At 44.2% G+C, this 23,075-nt stretch overlaps 1 protein-coding gene across 1 annotated transcript; it reads left to right on the top strand.

The window, feature by feature from the left end:
* Window positions 1-36: 36 nt before the first annotated feature.
* ZMYND12 (zinc finger MYND-type containing 12) lies at window positions 37-22,831 on the top strand. Its single transcript, XM_032302370.1, has 8 exons — window positions 37-595; window positions 6,383-6,524; window positions 7,761-7,932; window positions 16,055-16,224; window positions 18,765-18,887; window positions 19,102-19,213; window positions 20,709-20,854; window positions 22,634-22,831. Exons 1-8 carry the CDS (start codon window positions 486-488, stop codon window positions 22,757-22,759), a joined length of 1,101 nt encoding a protein of 366 aa, XP_032158261.1. The 5' UTR covers window positions 37-485; the 3' UTR covers window positions 22,760-22,831.
* The last annotated feature ends 244 nt before the right edge of the window (window positions 22,832-23,075 follow it).

Raw genomic sequence — 23,075 nt, forward strand, 5'->3', positions numbered from 1 at the left:
AGGGAGGGGGCGGGCTTCCCCTCACGCCGTGCGCCGGCGCCGGCTTCCTCTGCTGTGGGGTTGTGCGCAGTTTCTGCCCCACGGCCTCCCAGAGGTGACCTTGAGCTGACTGAAGAGCTGTCCGCTGGGCGGGCGTCTGGAGGGCCACCTTCCCTCATGTTCGTTTCCTCCTCGGATAGAGAACTGGCCATTTTTGCCTCTCATCGGCCGCCGTATCGGCCTTTCAGGACTTAGATTCCACTGGAGTCCGACTGTGCGGCCATTTAACCTCGGGACTTACGGGGAGGAATTTTATGTTTTGGTTTGTTTGTTTGTTGTTGTTGTTTAACCCCACATATGCACTCTAGATGTCAGTGGAGCCACGCCCCTCCCCCCTGCGCTTGAAATCCTGGGAACGAGGCAGCCCGATGGCGGTCACGTGACGCCGGCGTCCAGCGTGTCCTCGCCGGGCAACCGTCCTGGAGACCGACACTGCTGGCTGCAAGATGGACATCATCTACCCGCTGGCGGTGCCCAAGGGGCGCCGGCTCTGCTGCGAGGTGTGCGAAGCCCCGGCCGAGCGGGTGTGCACGGCCTGCACGGTTACTTACTACTGGTAGGCCCTGAAATGTGTCACCTGGGTGCCTTGCTTGAGCCGTAGCACCGGCTCTGCCGGGCAGCTCCCAAGGCGGTTTCGGGACAGATTTCTCTGTCTGCCTCTTCTCCCATTGACCCATTGGCTACCTGAGGTTTTGTTGACCATCTACTGTGCGCTATGTATTGTTCTAGCAGCCGAAGTTACTGGAGGAATACTTGGTGATCTGTACCCCTTAAAGATCTAACATACCCATGCGGAAGATAGATAAGTAAACAAATTCACAAAAAGGAAAGATCATTTTAGAGAGTCAAAAATGCTGTGAAGACAAAGGAAATGTGTTGGGAGTTTGGACGGATGGCCTTCCTAAGGGTAGATACTGATTTGAGGATAAAAAGTAGGAACAGCCCGGGATGGAAGTGCTATCATTTCTGTGATAGCAGCTGCAGTTTATGAAAAAAATACGTCAGTGACGACTGGGTGGCTCAGTCAGTTAAGTGTCTGCCTGAAATTCAGCTCAGGTCGTGATGTCAGGGTCCTGGGATCAAGCCCCATGTCAGGCTCCCTGCTCAACAGAGAGTCTGCTTCTTCGTCTCTCTCTGACCCTCTTCCCTGCTTGTTTGTTTAAAATATATATATGTAAAATATATTTATTATGCTATTATATTTATAAAAATATATTTACTTATATATGTATATACATATATGTTATATTTATATATACACACACATATACATGCACACACTTTATTCCATTTCTGTTGTCCCAGAATAAGGAAGGAGAGAGAGTGCTTGAACAGAAGTATATGTTGTCTATGACTGCTTTTCTGCTACAACAAAAGAGTTGAATTTTTGCAACAGATACCATGTAGTTCTCAAAGCCTAAAATATTTAGTATTAGGCCCTTAACAGAAAAACTTTGCTGACCCTGTGCTCGGTTATTGTTACCAGTTTTAGAATATGTATAATTGGAATCAAACAGTTAACTTAAGCACATTTGAGTAAAAATATACAGTAGGCAAAAGAAATGCAAAAACTCATGATTTATGTATCTGGCAACAGAATCTCAAAATGCATGAAGTAATGACTGTCAGATTGAAGGGAGAAATAAATAATAGTTGAACACCTCAACTTTTTCCAGTTTTCCACTGTCAATAATGAACAGATTAGAAAGGCGATACGAGGCTTCAACAACACTATAAACCAACTAAACCTAATAGATGTCTATAAGACACCACCACCAACAGCAGAACATACATTCTTCTCGAGCACATATGGAACATTCTCCAGGATAGACCATGTGTTAGACCGTAAAGCAAGTCTCAGTAAATTTATAAGGACTGAAATTATACAAAGTATGTTCTGGAACCACAGTGGAATGACATTAATCAATAACAAGGAAATGTGAGGAATTTATGAATACATGGAAATAACTGTTTTAAACAACCAGTAGGCAAAAAAGGAAATTACAAGGGAAATTCGAAAATGCTTTTGAGATGAAATGAGAACAAAAACACAAATATTAAAACATACAGCATGCAGTGAAAGCAGCACTCGGAAGGAAATTTCTAGCTATAACACATACATTATAAAAGAAGGAAGATCTCAAACCTAGCCTTCCACTCTAAGAAACTAGTGGAAGAAAAGCAAACTCAACACAAAGCTAGTGGAAGGAGGAAAATATAAAAGATTAGAGCAGAGATAAGTGCAATAGAGGATAGAAAAGCAATAGAGGATCAACAAAACCAAAGCTTAACAAAATTGACAAACCTTTAGCTAGATTGACCAAGAACAGAACACCCAAATTACTATTATTCAGAAATGAAAGTAGGGACATTGCTAGCAACTTTGCAGAAATAAAAGATTATAAGAGAATACTATGTACAGTTGTATGCCAACAAATTAGAAAACCTAGATGAAATATATTCCTAATATGACACAAACTACAAAACTGACTCAGGAGAAAAAGAGTGTCTGAGTAGATCTCAGATATTAAAGAGTAGCTAGCAATCAAGAACTTCCCACAGAGAAAAGCCCAGGACCAAATGACTTCAGTGGTGAATTCTATCAAATACTTTAAAAAGATTTATTACCGGGGTGCCTGGATGGCTCAGTGGGTTAAAGCCTCTGCCTTCGGCTCAGGTCATGATCCCAGGGTCCTGGGATGGAGCCCCACATTGGGCTCTGCTCTGCGGGAGGCCTGCTTCCCTCTCTCTCTGCCTGCCTATTTGTGATCTCTATCTGTCAAATAAATAAATAAAATCTTAAAAAAAAAAAGATTTATTACCATTCCTTCAAAAAGTCTTCCAAAAAAATAGAAGAGGAAGAAAAAATCCCCAACTCATTTTATATAAGGCCAGTGTTATACCAGACCAGACAAAAACATCACAAGAAAAGAAAACTACAGATCAATATCCCTCATGAATATGGATGCAAAAAGTCCTCAACAAGATACTAGCAAGCCAAATCCAACAGCATGTAAAAAGGATTATACTTCATGACCAAGTGGCGTTTCTCCCAGGAATTCAAGGTTGGCTGAACATACTAATACCAATTTAAGACTTCATCTTAACAGAAGATAAAAATCGCATAATAATCTCAATAGATACAGAAAAAGCATTTGATAAACTCCAGTACCCTTTGTGCTAAAAACAAATTAGGGATAGAAAGGAACTTTCATAACTTGGTAAGAGGTATCTATGAATAACCTAGAGAGTAATACAAAACTAACATAATTCGTGATCAAAGACAAAGTTTTCCCCCCTAAAATCAGGAATGAGACAAGAATTTTGCTTTCATCACTTCTATTCAATACTTCTAAAAATCTAGTTGGGGGAATTAGGCAAGACAGTGAAATAAAAGACATCCAGCTTGGGAAAGAAGGAGTAAAAGTACTTCTATTTTGCTGATGACATGATCTTCTGTAGGGAAATCCTTAAAGAACCTGTGAAAAAAGCACAACGAACTATTAGAGCTAATAAATGAATTCAGCAAGGTTACAGAATTCAAGATCAATGTGCAAAACTCAGTTATATTTATACATGCTAACAGTGAACAATCTGAAAATGAAATTAGGAAAGCCATTCCATTTACAATAGCATCAAAAAAAAAAATAAATTTAACCAAAGAAGGGCAAGACCTACATAAATGGAAAGATATTCTATATTCATAGTTTAGAAGACTTAATAGTAAGATAATAACACTTCAAATTGATCTATTGATTCAATGCAATTCCTATGAAAACTCTTTTTTGTATAAATGGACACACTGATCCTAAAATTTAAATGAAAAGACAAAATACACAGAAGAGCTAAAAAGTCTTTTAAAAGAACAAAGCTGGGACGCCTGGGTGGCTCAGTGGTTGGTTAAGCCATTGCCTTCAGCTCAGGTCATGATCTCAGGGTCCTGGGATCAAGACCCACACCAGGCTCTCTGCTCAGTGGGGAGCCTGCTTCCTCCTCTCTCTCTGCCTGCCTCTCAGCCTACTTGTGATCTCTCTCTGTCAAAAAAATAGATAAAATCTTTTTTAAAAAATAAAAGAACAAAGCTAGAGTACTGATACTTTTCAATTTCAAGTGTTACTGCAAAGAGGCACTAATGAAGACTGTGGTAGTGGCATAAGGATAGACGTATAGATGAATGGACTAGAACTGAGAGTCCAGAAATATGCTTGTATATTTATGGTGACTAGATGTTCAACAAGGGTACCAAGACCATTCAACTGGTAAAAGAAGGGTCCCTTCTGGATGATGGTGGGATAACTGCATAGCCACATGCAAAAGAATGAATTTGGACTCCTCCCTTTCACCATAGAAAGGGCTAAATGCAAGAGCTAAAAGCAAAACTTTCAGAAGGGAACATAGTTGGAAATCTGTGTGATTTGGGATTAGGCAACAGTTTAGCTATGATACCAAAATCACAAGGATCCAAAGAAAATAGATTAGTTGGACTCCACCAAAATTTAAAACTTCTGTGCATCAGAGAACATTATCAAGAAAGTGAAGAGACATCCCACAGAATGGGAGAAAATACAAATCATATACCGGATAAGGATTTTATATCTAGAATATGTAAAAGACTCTTAAAATTCAACAATAAGAAGAAAAAAGACCCAGTTTAAACATGGACAGAAGATTTGAATAAACAGTTCTCAAAGAAGATATACAAATGGCCAATAAGCACATGAAATGGTGCTGAAAGTTATTAGTTATTAAGGAAATACAAAATAAAACCACAATGAGAAACCACTTCACACGCACTAAAATGGCTTTAGTGAAAAACGAGAATAACAAGTGCTGGCAAAGATACAGAAAAAGTGAACCCCTCTTGTATTGCTGCTGTGCTGTAGAATGGTACAGCCTCTGTAGAAAACAGTTTGGCAGTCCTCAAAAAGTTAAACATAGAGTTACTATATGACCCAACAATTCCATTCTTAGGTATATACTCAAGAGAACTGAAAGCGTGTTCACACAAAAATTTATACACAAATGTTCATAGCGACATTAGTCAGAATAGCCAAAAATAGAAACAACTCAAATACCCCCCAACTGATGAGTGGGTGAACGTACAGCCGTACAGTGGAATATTTACTCAGCCGTACAAAAGAATGTAATACTTATATATGTGATAAAATGGGAGGAACTTTGAGAACATTATGCTAAGGTAAGAAACCAGACACAGAAGTTCACATGTTGTCTGTTTCCATTAATAGTAATGTCCCGAACAGGCAAATACATAGAGAAAGTACATCTGTGGCTTCTGAGCACCAGTGGGTGGAGAAAAGAAAGAACCAGCTAGAGCAAATGGAGTTTCTTTTTTGAGTGATGACATTGTTCTGGAGTTAGGGTGATGCTTTTACAACCTTGTGAATGTATTCAAAACCACTAAATTTAAATTATATTTTGAAATGGTGAATTTTCTATGGTATTTGAGTTAGGTATTGATTTAAAAGTGTAAAAAAGTAATTGGAGAAAGGGTCAGGATCGGGTAATAGATGTGGGAATCAGTCATAGCGGCAGGTATTTAAGGAGTGGGAGTGGATTCTCTGTAGGACTGAGGTCCTGTCCAATAACATATTTAAAAATACTAAATCTGTATGTAAAACTCAGAAAAGCTCTCTACCAAGCTGTCACCGTGCTTCCCTCTGGAGAGCTAAAAATTAGCTGGCTCCGGAGTACAGGCTTACAGTAACAACTTGAGCTCTCCACTCCTCTGCTCCCTTATCTTTGAAAGAATAGCTTTTGTTTTGTTCTCAAAAAGTTGAGTAGTTACTAGCGAAAGCTGCCCTGCTGCCCCGCTGGGATTGGGGATCATTCCTAGTGTGTTCCTGTGAGGGTGCCCCCTGGAGCAGAGGAGACAGTGTCAGTGGTGCTCTCTGGAGCCACACCACACAGCGGCACTCGTTCCTGGAGAACATCTCTAGAGTCTCAGCAAATGGAAATTCCCTTCCCTTCCCCAAGAAAAAGACCCTCAGTTCCATCAGCTGTGATGGCCAGAGAGTCTGAAAATGGCCTTAGAACAAGGTTATTAACGAAGCGGAAGAGGAGATCACCCACAGCGTCACCACGTGCCTTTGTAACTTCAGTGTGACCTGTGCCTGAAGAGACAGCGGCTTCCCACCCCCACTAGTCGTTACACCACCACAGAACCACATGTAAAAGGAGAGATTTGAGTCAGAAAGGGCTTTGGGTTCCCTGCCTGTTAGGTGTTGGCCTGCCTTTTCTAGTTTTTAGGGCAAGGCCAGTAGGCTGCTAGAATCTCAGGCCAGGCCAAAGGGAAAGATAACGAAGTCCGTGTTTTCATTGTCAGTGGTGTGGTTCATCAAAGAGCAGACTGGAACAGCATCCATGAGAAGATATGTCAGCTGCTGATTCCGCTGCGCACTTCCATGCCCTTCTACAACTCAGAGGAGGAGCGGCGGCACGGCCTCCAGCAGCTGCAGCAGCGGCAGGTGGGTCCTGTAGGGCTGGGACAGGCTGAGCTCAGGGTCTGCCCCAGACAAAGGGTGTCCCTCATCGGGATCACCAAACCAGAACCTCTTTGAGGACAGAGACTTGGTTTTATGCCTTTATGTCCTCAGTCAGTTGTTCTCCACGTAGTTACTGAATACCTACTGTATTAAGTTCCGAGGGCTGCTGTAACAAATGGCGTTACTCCACACAATGGCTTAAAGGACAGGAATGTCGAAGTCCAAGGTCAAGGGTAGGTGTCAGCAGGTTTGGTTTCCTGAGGACAGGTGCATCCCTGGTGTCTGAATTTCTTCCAAATTGGATCAGGGGCCATCCTAATGGTCTCATTTTAACTTAATCACCTCTGTAAGTCTCCCTCTCCAAATTCACATTCTCAGGTAATAAGGGTTGAAGTATGAGGGCTTCCACATACGAGTTTCGGCCATAACGTCCATATATGACAAGTATGTTGATAAGAGCGTAGGAGGTAAAAAAAAAAAAAAAAAATGGTGTATGAATACACTGATGAATTCGTAAAGGAGATTTAAAAACTTCTATTATGGGCGCCTGGGTAGCTCAGTGGGTTAAAGCCTCTCTGCCTTCAACTCAGGTCATGATCTCAGGGTCCTAGGATCAAGCCCCACATCTGGCTCTCTGCTTAGCATGGAGCCTGCTTCCCCGCCCCCCGCCAGCCACCCACACCTGCCTCTTTGCCTTCTTGTGATCTCTCTCTGTCAAATAAATAAATAAAATCTTTTTAAAATTTTTTTTTTGTTTTTTTGAGAAAGGCTTTGAAGCAATGCAGAGTCGACATTCTTTCTGATACTTGGAAAGCAAGATAATTCCAGAAAGAAAGAGAAGTTTCTCTCAAAATTATAACTCAAATAGAAAGTCAGAAAGTTTTAGAATATCTGGAGATATGATAGTTTTGCTAAACTACAATTTTATTACAAACACAAGAATAATATTTATTTAATAACTTTATACTGAGCTCTCATTTATGCTGATCAATGAGCCAAAGTGAAAAGACATTTATTCCTGGACCTCGAGGAGCTCACAACCCAGGTTTCCCTTTTTATTTCACCTATTTGGGGTCTTATGTCCACCTTAGTACAAGCAGGTTAACTAGGTGCCCTTAATCAGCTCATGAGATTGTGGCCCTAGCCCAAGTGTACCTGTGCCCACCAGCGCCTTTTTGCTTTACACGGTCTCAGATGGTCTAGTTTTTTCTTCCACAGAAGCATTTGATTGAATTCTGCTACACCGTAGCCCAGAAATACCTCTTTGAAGGAAAACATGCAGCTGCTGTTCCCGCAGCTTTGCACTCACTTCGCTTCCGCATGAATGTGCATGGCCTGAGTTCCGTAGAGCTTGTCCCTGCTTACCTGCTGTTGGCCGAGGCAAGCCTTGGTAAGTGAATTGACCTGGGGACCCCCCACCCCAACCCCGGTCCCTTAAGGAGTACTCTATGGGGATCAGTCAGTGGCCAAAGGGTACAGACTTGGTAGTGGCTCCAAGATAGCCTTTTATAAAAGAGCAGTGTTGCCGTAAAGTTTGGCACAAGTTGGGGCAGCAGATGTCAACTTTTGGCTACTACTGACCGAACTCCACTCTAGCTGACCTAAGGAAAAGGAGGACATTTATTAGGACACTGGAGTGTTCCAGGGGGATGGAGGCTTCAGGAGGTCTTAGAACCAGAATGGTGTAACAGTCTCTCTCTCTCTCTCTCTCGGTCCTTGCGTCTTGTCCCAGCTTCTATCTCTGCATCTGCTTTATTTACCCTCTCTGTAGACCAGGTTTTTCTGCCCTATGCCCACCACGGAAGACAGCTACCCTAAAATATCAGATGTAGCTGAATTTCCATGGAATTTTCATGTTCTCCAGGTTCAAGGAAGGTAGAAGAAATAATTAGTATCTGATTTCCAGTGTTAAATTCCTAGAAGAGAGAGTTGTGTTGACTGTTTACCTTTACCTTTGTGTCAGGCTCACATGGTTCAAACGGGATTATAGAAACCTGCTCCTGTGGAGGGAGAGGGAAAAAGAACTGTATTTCTCATGCCGTGGATGAGAGTGGGAACGCAGACTCGGCAGAGCTCCATCCCACATGGCGGTTGCTACAAGAAGAGAGTTAACATCTTGGAGGGGAATTAACATTTTTGAGACCTGCAGCATCTTAGTTACTTTCCAACCACTTTTTCCATCTTCATAGCCACTCTATTTTTTAAAAAGCAAACTTTTAAAAAGCAAAACTTTGGAAATGCAGTACACAGAACCTCTTGAGCTACGTGAGAGTAAGTTGCTTGCCTGATGCATTTCCTAGACATTCTCCATGTATCCACTGTACAACCATCATCTACTATGGTCTTCCATCATCTACTAAGCCAACCCCATTCACGCGTTGCCAGTCGTCCCAATCACACCTTGAGAACAGAAGGTTACAGTTCAAAATCACGCTTTTCATTTTGTTGCCGTGTGTTTTTCGTCTCCTTCATTCTGGAATAGTTTCTCAATCGCTCCTTAACCTGTATGACTCTGACACTTATAAGATTAAAGGCCAAGTGTTCTATAAAACGTCCCTCAATCTGGGTTTCTCTGAGTCTCCTCATGGCTGGACTCAAGCGATGTCCCTTTGGCAAGAGTGTCAGAAGACAGGCTCTGTCTGTGTTGTTCGCACCCCATCCTGCAAGCTGGCACATGTTTTCAGTTTGTCCCATTCCTGATGGCACCCAGTTAAGTTAGTTTATTAAGGTGATATCTGCCAGGCTTCTTCTTTGTTTACCTTTTCTCCTTTTTCAACTAATAAGTATTTTATGGGCAGGGAAGTCTGAAACTGTGAGTATGCCATTCCATCAGATTTTCAGTATATTCATTTATGCATTTATATCAGTATGAACTCTTGGTTCCCTAGTCTAGTCAATGGATCAATAATCTGTTACTATCTTTAATTTAATGCTTAGGCTATTCCTGCATTTGGCAAGTAGCAGCCCATTCAGACTGGCTTCCGTGTTTCCTTGACACATCCCCATTGTTCTTCGATCACCTGCCTGCCTTCTGGAACATACCTCCAAGGAGCCTTGATTTTTTTTTTTTTTTAAAGTGAGAAATGGAATTCAGAAAGCAAGAGTTGTGCACTAGACATATGTATTAGGGTCAGGTTGCTCCTGTACCTTCTTGGGGGACAGAGGGAATTTGTATAAATGTAATAATGTATACACACATTACATCTAAATTCATCTTCACTTAATCTCTCTCTATACAGACAGAGATATGACATACCAGTACTTCTAAATTCAGTCCAACACCACCACAGGGTTCGGTCTGATTTCCTCCCGTTCTATAGCTGTAGTTCTCTGACGGTGAGCATGCTGGCTTCCTTTTTCATTAATGTATTTATATGTTTCATCAGTTCCCCTATGAACCAATCTCCCATCCCCGAGCCTACTTTTTCCCCTTGCAGATGCCCTTCTCTCTTTCCATGAGCTCTGACTCCTCATTCAGGGCTGCCTCTTCTGCATGGATCCCCTCCTCACTGGCTTGGGCTCTGACTCTCCCATACCAGGCCACATAACCGCAAGAATGCCGCCCTCACCCCACTTCAGTCTGGCCCCCTGTTTCAGACTGCCCTCCACCAAAACTACTAGGAAGAGCACCGGGCAAGGAAATACAGCCTAGGTTCTATGTATTTCTGACACTGACTAGCTGTGGGATTTTGGAAAAGTTCACCCTGGCCTGAGTCTTATCATTCTTATCTGGATTATTGCCTGTTAACTGGACTCTTCGCCTCTTTGGCCTCCTTCCAGTCTGGCCTCTACACAAAATGTGGGTCAAATCCCTCTACCAAAGAAAAACCAGATTCCCTAAGCAGCCAATGGGGTGCAGCTTGGTCCGGCCTTCAAGAGTCTTGTCACCTCATCTTACATCTTCTCTCCCTTCTGGTTACACTGGCCTTCTCTCTTCCTGTTCTGGAAGGCTCTTCTTGAGCCACGCTCCCCACTTCTCCTCCACCCCCCTCCACCTAAATAACTCCTATTCATCCTTCAGACCTTAGCTCAAGAATTACCACCCCCTTGTCTGGAAGCCTCTCAAGCCCCCAGACTGGACCAGGTTTCTTTTTAAGTACCCCCCCTTAAAAACCTCTTTCTCTCTTGTGGGCGCTTATTTCAATAATAATTCTATATCCAGAGGCACCTGGGTGGCTCAGTCGGTTAGGCATCCAACTCTTAGTTTCGGTTCAGGTCATGATCTAGAGGTCATGAGACTGAGCCCTACATCAGGCTCTGCACTCAGCAGGGAATCAGCTTGAAATTCTTCCCCACTCCAACGCCCTCTGCCCCTCCCTTATCTTGCACGTGAGCTCTCTCTAAAATTAAATAAAATCTTTTTAAAAACCCAAAATACGACTACTCATTATTCTACATCCACGAATGAGATTCCTTAATTAAAGTCTCTCTTTCCCACTAGACTATAAGCTCAGGGAGAGCTGGAACTGTCCCTGTTCTTACTCATCAGAGTGACTTCACACCCAGAATAGCTCTTAGCACAGAGGAGGTGCTCAGAAACTCTTCTCATAAAACCTGACATCTGGTGGGCACTGTGAAAGCATTTGGTGAATCTGAGTCCCCTTCACAGAATTGTTTTGAGGATTAAATGAGTTTGTGTGTAATGAACATGAGAGTGCTTTGCAAGCTGGAAAGCCCCGTCTAAATGAAGTTCTCATTATACCTCCCCCAGTCATTGAGAACCTTGCCAACCTTTTTGAAAGTCTAAATAAATCACATTCGTTGTGCACATGGCTCTTCCTCATCTAAGAGATTCCTGCAGACTGGAGTGGAAAAAAATAAGAGGTATTTAGCCTTTTCTTTTCTTTTCTTTTTTCTTTCCTTTTTTTTCTTTTTCTTTTCCTTTCTCTTCTCTTCTTTTCTTTTTTTTCCCCTCTTTCCCTTCCCTTCTTTTCCCTTCCTTTCCTCTCTTCTCTCTCTCTCTCTCTCTTTTTTGGTAAAACTTTGGAATTTTAATCAACTAGAGATGCTATTTTCAGTAACACTTCAAAGAACTGCCTTACTCGTGGCTCAGTCATTCAACATCTGCCTTTGGCTCAGGTCATGATCTCAGGGTCCTGGAATCGAGCCCTACCCGGGGCTCCCTGCTCAGTGGGAAGCCTGCTTCTCCCTCTCCCACTCCCCCTGCTTATGTTCCCTCTCTCGCTGTCTCTGTGTCAATTAAGTAAATAAATAAAATCTTTAAACAAACAAACATAAAAGAGCCGCCTTACTCATCTTCCCCCACTCCAGTCAGGATTTTGGAACCAGGGAATCTGGGTTCAAATTCCAACTCTTTTTTTTTTTTTTTAACTTATTTACTTAGTTTAGAGAGAGAGCATGAGTGCACGCACCAAAGCACACCCACAAGTGCGGGGAGAGGCCGAGAGAGATAATCTCCGAGTGGACTTCCTACTGAGCGCAGAGCCCACCAGAAGGCTCTATCTCACAATCCTGAGATCATGACCTGAGCTGAAATCAAAGGTCAGATGCTTCGCCAACTGAGCCACCCAGGGACCCCTCCAGCCCTTTCTTTACTGGTTGGGTGACAAACTCTTCTTACTATCAAACTCTTCTTACTAAGTGCTCTTCCTTCTGCCTGGAATGCTTTTTCCTCTGTTATGTATAGCTGGCTTCTTTCCAATCATCAGGTATCTACTTAAATATCCCCTTCTCAGAGAGGTGTTCTCTAATCATCCAATCAAAGTAGGTTTCTTCCTGCTTTTTTGGATGACTGTATTCTGTTCCTTTCCTTCCTTGCACTTTATTTTTCTTTGTTTATTTTTTTAAGCTTTTATTTATTTATTTGACAGAAAGAGAGCACAAGCAGGGGGAGCAGCAGTCAGTGGGAGAGGGAGGAAGCAGGCTCCCCACGGAGCAAGAAGCCCGATGTGGGACTCGATGCCAGGACCCTGGGATCATAGCCTGAGCTTAGGGCAGAGGCTTAACTGACTGAGCCACCCAGGCTCAGTATTATTGTATTTATTTCCCTTTATTATATGCTCCTTGTGGTCAGAGATCAAGTCTGTTTTGCTCACTAGTATGCATCTAGCGAAGTGGTAGAGATTCTAAATTAGAGGAATGCGTGGTTGGACAAATGAATGAAGTTTCCTCCTCTGTACATTCCTCCTCAGATATTCATCTCACAGGGTTGTTGGCAGACTTAGATCACAGACGCAAATGGCCTAGCATAGTGTGCCTACAGCAAACAGCGGGCCCTCAGCAAATGCGAATTCCCCCTCCTTCCCCTGGGTGCCTCCCAGCCTCACGGATAATTAGATAATTATCTCTGACTGCTTTGTGCTGTGCTCCTTTGCTTTCCTCATCAAGCCTTCTGAAATCTTCCGCCTTCACGTCTCTCAGATCAGCGGCTAGCCCAGGGTAGGCCTGTTGTCTCGCCCTGCAGACAAGAGCCCTTACTCCTTAACTGGCTATCCTTTCTCTTTCTCTTCCATACGCTAACGCCAGTAACGGGACCCTTTAGGACAGTCTCCCTTCCTTTGGCAACTTTGTATACCTAGTCCCCCCACTCCATCCCTACACCTGTCCAGGCAAGCTGTGTAGGAAAGTCACACCTAAACTTACCCACTCACTGACCAGTCTAAGTTCCGGCCTGCTGGGAGCAGCACATTCCTCCTGCCTCACTATACCCACTCTCTGGCTTTAGGGCCTCAAGGTTTTTTTTCTCCCAAGTATGTCTGTTCCTTTGGGATGCTTGTGCAGTTGCTGGTTCAGCTTGGCCTTGGGGCCTTCCTTCTTTGGCATGCCTTCTTGAAGGGGAAATGCACGATGAAGGTGAGACGTTTCCACTACATGTCGGCGCCCCCTGCCAGTTTTCTCCCCACCTACATAACCTTTGCTGAGAGTCATTTGCTCGGTCCGAAGCTCTTATATTATATAGAAAATCCAGATGGAAGATGTGACTTGTCATGGTCGCATGAGCCAGGATCCTCGGCCTCCGCCTCTTGCTTCTAATCTAGTATTTTCCCATTTTAGTTGGAACCTCAGTCATGGGAACTTGCTTCTTTCCTCCCTTCGATTGCTTCTTCAGCTCTCCTCCTTTAATTCCGTGACCTGTGATTGCAGCTCGGGTAAGTGATGTCTGCATGTGAGCCAGGCCTGGGAGGGAGGACACGCAGAACCAAGATTGACTTATGAGGGCTCTGTGTCCTCCTCTCCTGACCTTTCCTGGCACCCCCCACAGGAAATACCTCGCACCCAGAGCATACCTCCTGCGATGCAGAAGGCTGGCGGAGTAGCGACCTGTCCAGCTCTTACAGCCTCCCAAGGAGGCAAGCAGGGAGGCAGGAAACTGTTATGCATCTTTACAACCAAACAACAGTTTTAAGTGTCAGCAGTATTTGAATATTAGAAATAAAGGTGCCTTTTACTTGGGAACCATGTGTTGTCCATTCTAGCCCCTAAATGTCTCTTCTGTATCGGCCCCATCTTCACTCACTGCCTTAGTTCAGGCTCTTACCAGTCCTTGCCTGAACTCTTTCAAAAGTCCTCTAGCAAGTCTTTCACTCTACGTCCTCCCCTCTCATACCTCCAACTGAGCCATGGGGATCCTGGGGATCCTTCTAAATCGAAATCCAATTCCCTCCCCCTTCCTGAAAATCCTCCAGTTCTTACCCACATGCATCCCGCTCCTTGGCACAACTCACTAAGCCCTCCAGCCTTCTGTCACCTGTCCCCGGACTACCTCTTCAGCCTCGTTTCCTGCCACTTGACCCCTCACACTTTGTGCTTCAGCATCGTGGTTCTCCAAACACAGCCCGCTCTTGCATATCTCCATGGTTCTGCATCTGTGTTACCTCTGCCCGCATGCCCGCCCTCCCTTATCTGTCGGGAAAACTTCTATTCATCCTCAAAACTCAGCTCAGGGGCACCTGGGTGGTTCAGTGGGTTAAGCGTCTGCCTTTGGCTCAGGTCATGATCCCAGGGTCCTGGAATCGAACCCTGCATCGGGCTCTCTGCTCATCAGGGAGCCGGCTTCCCACCCTCTCTCTCTCTGTCTGCCTCTCTGCCTCCTGTGATCTCTCTCTGTCCAATAAATAAATAAAATCTTAAAAAAAAAAAACCCACAAAATTCAGCTCAGATTTTCTGGTCTCAGTTCAGCTGCTATAATGAATACCACAGACTGGGGGCTTAAACAAGAAACGGTTATTTCTCACGGTTCTGGAGCCTGAAAGTCTAAGATCAAGGTATCAGCAGATTCGGTGTCTGGTGAGGGCCCCCTTCTGGACTTGGAGACAGCCACTTTCGCACTTATCCTCATATGGCAGAGAGAGGGGTCACCCCTCTTGTATCTCTTCTTCTATAGCACTAATCCCATTCATTGTATAACCATCACTACAGCTCATGAATCCACTCTCATGACCAAATTACACCCCACATCCAAATACCATCACTTTGGGGATCAGGGCTTCAAGTATGTGTTTTGGGGGCTACAACATTCAGTCCATAGCACTGGCCTCACCTCACCCCATTCCATTGCCCCTCTCCAGCCCATCCATAGAATTAAACACCTCCTACTCTCTACCACCTCGAAACCTTATGATGCTACTATTACTGCACGTCTGCTATGTTATAAATATATTTTCACCCATGCATTCCCTAAACCCAGCTATAAGGGCAATGCCTTTGATTCATCTTGGAATCCTCATCTCTCAACACAAGGCCTGGCACATAAAAGATATTAAGTATAAGTGATACATGTACTTTTAACTGAGATACAGTTCACATACATAAAATCCACTCTTTTAAAAAGTATAATCTTGGGGCATCTGGGTGGTTCAGTGGGTTAAAGCCTCAACCTTCAGCTCAGGTCATGATCCCAGGGTCCTGGGATCGAGCCTCACATCAGGCTCTCTGCTCAGCGGGGAGCCTGCTTCCTCCTCTCTCTCTGCCTGCCTCTCTGCCTGCTTGTGATCTCTGTCTGTCAAATAAATAAATAAAATCTTTTTTTTTTTTTTTAAAGTACAATCTTGTGGTTTTAGTATATTCACAAGATTGTGTAACCATCACTACATCTAATTACTGAACATTTATTTACCCCCGAATGGCCCCCCATACCCATATTAGTATTCACACTCCATTCTTCCTCCCCACAGTCCCAGGGCCGTTATTTTCTCTCTACGGATTTCCTATCAATGGAATTGTACAATATGTGACCATTTGTGCCTGGCTTCTTCCTTTTCATGAAATGTCTTCAAGGTTTACCCTGTTGTTCTATATGTCTGTATTTCATTCCTTTCTGTGCCTCGTAATATTCCACTCATGGGTATGGATCGACCACATTTTGTGTATCTACTAATCAGCTGATGAGCATTTAGGTTGTTTCTATTTTTTGGCTGTCATGGCGAGGTTCTTGTGTGTCAATAAATGTTTGAGTCAGTGAACAAGGGAGTGAATGGGTGCTGACTCACATTTCATCCTGTGTCCTCTGGCCGGAATATGAATTGTAACCTTCTTTACTTCTTTTGGGCAGGTCTGGGCCACATTGTCCAAGCTGAGGAGTATCTATCCCAAGCCCAGTGGACAGTCCTCAAATCAACTGAATGTTGTTCTGCCACCCACTCTTTACTGCATCGGAACCTGGGACTTCTCTATATAGCTAAAGAAAACTATGAAGAAGCCCGTTATCATCTGGCCAATGATGTAAACAAGCTAAATTATAACATCTGAATGTTTCTGGGAACAGCTATGCTTAGTTTTGAACTTTTTTTTTTTTTTAAGATTTTATTTATTGATTTGAGAGAGAGAGAGAAAGAGCATGAGTCTGGGGAGAGGGGCGGAGGGAGAGGGGAAGCAGACTCCCCGCTGAGCAGGGAGCACCAGGAGGGGCTCGATCCTGGGACTCCGGGATCATGACCTGAGCCTAAGGCCGACGCTTAACCGACTAAGCCACCCAGGTGCCCCTGTTTGTTTTTCTATTTGAGCATTTCTCTAAAACTTTCTGTTGACAGCTGACTGCTGAGGTAGTCCCAAGAGCACAGTTCTAACAACCTGAGTTCTAACCTTTCCACTTCCTGGCTGTGCATCCTTGGCCAGGTCACGTCACTTCTCCAAGGTCGATTGTTCTGAGTACAATAAAGGTAGAAGAGCACAGTTGTTAAGAGAAGGGCTTTACTTCTACTCTTGAACATACTGTTGGACAAATTATTTTACCTCTTTCATCAAGCATAGACAGAAATCATTCAATAGCGTATGTCTCATTGGGTCATTGAAGAGACTAATAATAGAGCACTGTATATGCAGAAATTTGCTATCAGTTTTACACATAATATCAATGTTTCTATGTCAGAGTGTGGTTGTTCAATTTAAACCAGCTGTTTGTATATGAACGTTCTTTATAAACTGTAAAACTATGTACAAACGTTAGATAAGATGATGATGAAGGTGATGATGGAGCAGTTCCTCCAAAATTTAATGGAGGTTTCTATAAGGATTTCAGTGGTGGACAATATGACCAGAGAGAAAAGTTCCTGAGCCTGAAATCTGGATGAGGTTAGGGTCAGAATTCAGTCTTAGCACCAGCTGGTTCTCTGTTTAGCCTCTCCACTGGGCAGCCCTCCCCCGGGTTGCCTCCACTGCACAATGTCCATAAATCCACTGGAAACATTCTTGTGCTGGTTAGTCTCCATATCCCTTTACCCCAAATCCATTCACTCCTCTGCTGTGCCCTGGGAGTCTGACCTCTATGGACTACACAACCCAGAACCCATTGCCTTCTGGCTTCTGTTGGATTTAGAGAGTGAGAGGCATGGCAGGGGAGTAGTTGTTGGGAAGAGATAGAGGTTGGGAATCTACTCTCTCTGCTGCCTTTCTGCTCCATCCCAGTTCTGGCAGGGGCAGTATTCCTCCATAGCCACAGCTCCTGGCAGGTGGCTTTCTCCCATAGCTCTCGCTCTTGTGGGGCTCTGGTGACCCGATTTCTCCCTTCCTTTTTCAGGAGTCGGGACAGTAATCGTCTCTTCTGTTGATAGACCTGGTGTTTCACTAGCTCTTTTTGGTTCCTTAACCTCTGTATGTCTCTTGAAATAATCCTTTCATTAAACCGTCATCTGGAAGTGCTTTAAGTGCTTTGAGGGTGCCATCTATTTCCACCTAGAAGACTGACTAATACACGTCTTCATTTGTGTTTTCTCTGCACTCTCACTTATAATAAATTAAGCAGAGATGCAGATTCTGTCTTGGGTTAGGCCACACAGTTAAGAAATGGATCAAGCTCAGATTCTTCAGGCTAACTTTAAAAAAAAAATCATTTCCTAATGGATACATACGATAAAATTCACTCACTCTAAGTGTACAAATGAATGATTCGGAGAAGACTCACAGAGTTGGGCAACCATCAGCACAACCCAGTTCTAGAACACTCTCATTCTCATCACCCCCGAAGCCCCTCACAACCCCTCTGCAGTTCATTTCTCATTCTGACCACCCCCCTTCACCCCAGGCAACCACTTTGTCTCTATATATTTTCCTTTTCTGGACATTTAATGTAAACAGAATGACATGTGGTCTTTCCATTTGATTTCTCTCACTTCGCGTAATTACTTTGAGACTCGTCTGTTGTCCTATCAACGCTTCATTCCTTCTATTGCTGCGTAGTATTTATCATCTGGAAATACACAATTTGTGTAGCCATTTATCACTTGATGAACACTGGGGATGTCCCCACTGTTTGGGTGTTATTAATACCGCTGCTCTAAACATTTGTGTCTGAGTCTTTGTGTGGACACATGCCTTCATTTCTCTTGGGTGTAGTCTAAGAATGGAACTGCTGGGTCATATGGTAACTCACCATTTAACTTTCTGATTTTTGAGAACTGCCAAACTGCTTTTCACAGAGGCTGTATCATTTTCTAGTCTCCCCAGCGCTGTGTGAGGGCTCTGTTTCCTCCCCGTCCTCGCCCACACTTGTTTTCTGCCTCTTTGAGCCATCGTGGTGGGTGTGAAGTGGTATCTCATTGTGATTTTATTTTGTATTTCTTTAATGACTAATAATGTTAAGCCTCACTTCATGTGTTATTAGCCATTGGTCTTTCTGAAGACATGTCAATTCAGAGCCTTTGCCCATTTTTTTAGTTTTAATTGGGCTGTTGTAAAAGTTCATTACAAAGTCTAGGTGTACAAGTTCTTTATCAGATGTATGACTTCCCAGGAGAACTAAAGTGCCTCTTCTTCCTTCTCTATAGATTTATTTTGCCAGTTGTGCATTTGGAACAGAGGACATTAGGACCTCAGGGGGCTACTTCCACCTGGCTAATATCTTCTATGGCCTTAAAAAGTTGGATCTGGCAGACACCTTGTACACCAAGGTGAGCTGGGGAATATGGGAACAGAGCCTTGGTACTTTGGCCTTCTAAGTTACGACTGGTGTCAGACCATTCATGAGAAACTTGAGGCTCAGAGAGATGAAATGACTTGCCCAAGATCACACAGTCTGATACATGATATATTCCACTTTCCTTTCTTCCTGTATCTCCACAAGCAAAATAGTCTAGGCTCAGATCTGGCCTGCTCTCCCAACAGGTCTCTGAGATCTGGAGTAAATACTTGAACGATCGCTACCAAGTGCTCTCACGGGTTCGCATCCAGCAGATAGACTTACTGGGCAAACGATTTGAGACCGACACTGGCCTGGGTAAGTGGCAGCTCTCCCTGGAAAGCAGAGCAGTGACTTCATCCTTCCTAATCCACAGGCATTGTCCCCATGAGGAAGAGCCACTGTCCCTGTCGTGGAGCACATCCGTGCCATCTTCTGTATTTTGCTGATGAGGCCACAGAGACGGGAGGAGTCAAAGAGATTCCACCAGTGTTGGGAAAAATTCAGATCCCTGGCACCACACACAGCCTTTCTGGGGGGGGACAGATGTGGAGAGAGAAAGACCCACCAGAGACCCCGTGATTTCTGCCACACCTCTACTTCTGATGTGTTATCCCTCCAAGGCACATAAGCCAGCGTAAACTCTCTGGAGAAGTCACACTACTCATTTGTTCTGGTGCCTTCTCCTCTTCCTTTACTGGACAGTGAGCTTCTCAGTGGCGGAGCTGGGTGTCATCCCTGTCTGTGTCCCCAGGCTCAGCAAAGGATGGGTGCCGCACAGCATCATTCCCTCTGAGCTAGTAAAAAGGGACAGAGGACCTAGTATCTGCTCAAAAGACACATGCAGTATGGTTGATGGAATGGAACCTAGGTGAAATAAAAGGAAATTCCTACCATTATATTATAAGCTGAGTCCCAGAAGGAAGAGATGAGTACAGTTGGATGGTGTTGAAGAGGGAAGACTTCTTGCAGGAGAGGTTTTGAGCTAAGATTTTAAAAAATGAACAAATTTGTTGAGTTTTCTCTCATTATAAAAGTGGCTTATGTTAGAGGCACCTGGGTGGCTCAGTCAGTTAAGCATCTGCCTTCGGCTCAGGTCATGACCCCAGGGTCCTGGGATCAAGCCCCGCCTCGGGCTCCCTGCTTGATGGGCAGCCTGCTTCTCCTGCCGTCGCTTGTGCTCACTCTCTCAAATAAATAAATAAATGTTTTAAAGTTGTATGTGTTAAAGCAGAAAACTTGGAAATCATAGACATCCAAAGGCAGCCAGCCAACCTTAGCATTATGGTATATGTCCTTTCTGTCTTCTTCTCTAAGCATAGTATCTAAAGAGTGCTTATAAGCACCTGCCCCAAATAACTCATAAGTCAATAAAGGATCATGAGAGTAGGACCTGAAGATGCTCAGAGGAAGAATAAGTGGACTCACTTGGGGGGGGGTGAAGCAGAAAGGCCCAGATGCTCAAGCACCCTTGGGTTTGGGAGAGGATTAAGTCACTGGCTGCCCCAGTCCTGGGGGCTCTTGCTCTCCAGCTGAAGCTGAGTGAGACCCAAAGAATCCCGCTGTGACAGCTTCCTGCATTGGAGGCCTAAGAAATCAAGAGTTTGGGACTCTAAAAGAGACAAACCGTAGCAACCCTGAGACCTGTGGGGGTGAGCAGGTTTTGTAGAGCTGCTGGAACTGCCGGGCTTCCTACTCACACGTGGTGAGGAACCTGCTGTGCTTTGTCAGTTACATGCTCATCCTTCAGAGGAGACTCCACAGCCCCCCAAGGCCTGCTTCTTCATTCCAACTTCCTTCTTTTCCATTGCAGATGAAGCCCAGGAAGCAGAAGCCATTCAGATCCTGACTTCAATCTGGAACATTCGAGAATCTACATCTGACACAGCCCCCCAAAAAACGGTCTTTGTTCTAAAAACCCTGTTCATGCTTTACTACCTGATGATGAATTCTTCAAAGGCAAGTGTTCCCAGAAAAGCATCCTGTCGAAAATGGAGGTAGAAATTCCTCTAGTTGAATTTGGCTCTGTTTTGCCCAGTTGCATGGGCTTTTGCCCTCTGAGTAAGCTGTCATTTTAAAGCAGCCTGGATACTCGAGATGTTTCTCATTTGTTGAATCCCACCTGCGTCATGGAAACTGCATTGTCTTCTTTCCTAGGGACATGCCCATCACTAGCCTAAGTACTTCCCATGCACTATCTTATGTAATTGTCAGGCCAACTTCCTGAAGTAGGTATTGTATTATTCCCACTTTACAGATAAGGAAACTGAGGCACACAGAATTGTTTGCCCAATTTCTTTTGGAGGAGGGGAAGTCACAAGAAACAAGGGACAATGCATAATATAATTTCAGATAGTGAATAGCGCTTCAAAGAAAAAGAAAAGCAGGCAAAGAGAGAGACAGAGAGGGAGGCCTGGCTGGAGGAGGCCTTTCTGTGTGAGTGTCATGGAAAATCTAGGATTCCCTTTCCCCCTCCCTCCCTCCCTCTCTCCCTGTCTTCAGCAAACTTTACTAAGCACCTACTGTATGCCAAGACCTAGAGGAGTTCACAGCCCGCGGGTTATAATTGAGTGTTATAGCGAAGACCAGGGTACCATCTGGGATGGGGTAAGAGTGCTTAGGGAACAGGGAAACATTTCCATTGACTTTCAAAGCTTATACTGGACAAAACCTGTTTCCTCCAGTTCAGGGTTCACTTTTCCACATGAACTCAAGGAAGTCCTCACCCCAAGGCATGTGTGAAAGATGTTCAATCTACAAGAGGTCCTTAGAGAATAGGGACATATCAAGGTTGACACCTCACTTCCTTTAGGTCTTTACTCAGCTGTCTTTTCCTCGAAGCTTTCCCTGGGCCCGCATTGAAAGTTACAAAACCCCACTAACGCCACTGGTGCTTCCCAGCCCCCTTTTCTACTTTATTTTTGTATTTAACATGTATCCCTATTGAAGATACGATGGTGTTTTACTTGCTTGTATTGTTTATTGCTTCTTCCCACACTGTGTCGGAAGTTCCACGAGGGCGGGAATTTCGACCTGTGATCACAGTACCCGGAACATAGTAGCCATGTAATAAATATTTATTAGGAGGTGCCTGGGTGGCCCAGTCAGTTAAGCGTCTGACTCCAGCTCGAGTCATGACCCTGGGATCCTGAGACCGAGTCCTGCATCGGGCTCCCTGCTCCTTGTGGGGAGTGCTGCTCCCCCTGCTTGTGTGCTCTCTCTTTCTGTCAAATAAGTGAATAAAATCTTTAAATAAAACAAATAAACAAATATTTATTGGAAGGAAGGAAGGAAGAGAGGGTGAAGGAAGGAGGGAAAGAAGAACCAGCCCAGAGGCTGTCCCAGGATATCCTGTGAGACCTCCGTCCCAGTGAAAACTCTGGACCACATGCCCCCAGGATGGCCCCAGGATGGCCCTTATCACATGGTCTCCCAGAGTTGCTTCAGAGGGTCCCGATGAAGACCCTACAGAGGTCTCACTTTGCTAAGAAGGTGTACTAATTTTTACTTCGTTTGTCAAGCCAGGTGGGTTTTTCTGGTCCCCCATGCCCCAGCCGGCACATGTGTGGCTAGCTGTAAGGACCTGGGGGGTGGTCCCAAATTTCCAACAAGAGCTCAGTGGCTGGTGTGAGAAGTGGAGGGGTCCTTTCCTGTGTTTCTGGGTTGAGCAGAGATGGGGCTTCCCCATGTAAAGCTTTCCTATGACAATTTCTTTTTGTAACTGTGATTCTATTCCAGGCACGAGAATATGCCACGAGAGCCTTCAGTCTGGCCAAAGAACAGAATCTCAGTGTCCATGAACAGGACGCCATTGAAGAGTTACTGAGTCTTATCTCAGCTGAGGAAGCTCATCCCATTAATTAGTGACCCATGATCTCAGCACCAGGGGACTGTTCAAGGGGCTACTGAACGTCTAAAATATACCAGTTTGCACAACTGCTTTGAAGTATCACGACTTGCTCACACCAACCTCCCTGCCCTTTTCCCCTGGGCCTGCCCACATAGCCATATTTTTATTCTTGCACAGAATATGTGAGGAACTGTAATACTTTAGGCATAGAAATCAGTAAAAGTGATCTTTATCATGACCTTTGTACTTGACTTCCTATGACTTTGTATGACTTCGAGTAATGTGCTCTCAGCTCATTAATATGGTACTTGGAATTAAACCACAAACAGT

Source organism: Mustela erminea, chromosome 10 (assembly GCF_009829155.1).
Source record: "Mustela erminea isolate mMusErm1 chromosome 10, mMusErm1.Pri, whole genome shotgun sequence".
Classification (NCBI taxonomy): domain Eukaryota; kingdom Metazoa; phylum Chordata; class Mammalia; order Carnivora; family Mustelidae; genus Mustela; species Mustela erminea.

Bases quoted from the DNA above. Each gene is read 5' to 3' on its own strand.
- ZMYND12 (XM_032302370.1), top strand. From the start codon at position 486: ATGGACATCATCTACCCGCTGGCGGTGCCCAAGGGGCGCCGGCTCTGC. The intron at 16,225-18,764 runs GTAAACAAGCTA...CCTTCTCTATAG, and splicing joins GTTATCATCTGGCCAATGAT to ATTTATTTTGCCAGTTGTGC. The intron at 20,855-22,633 runs GCAAGTGTTCCC...ATTCTATTCCAG, and splicing joins TGATGATGAATTCTTCAAAG to GCACGAGAATATGCCACGAG.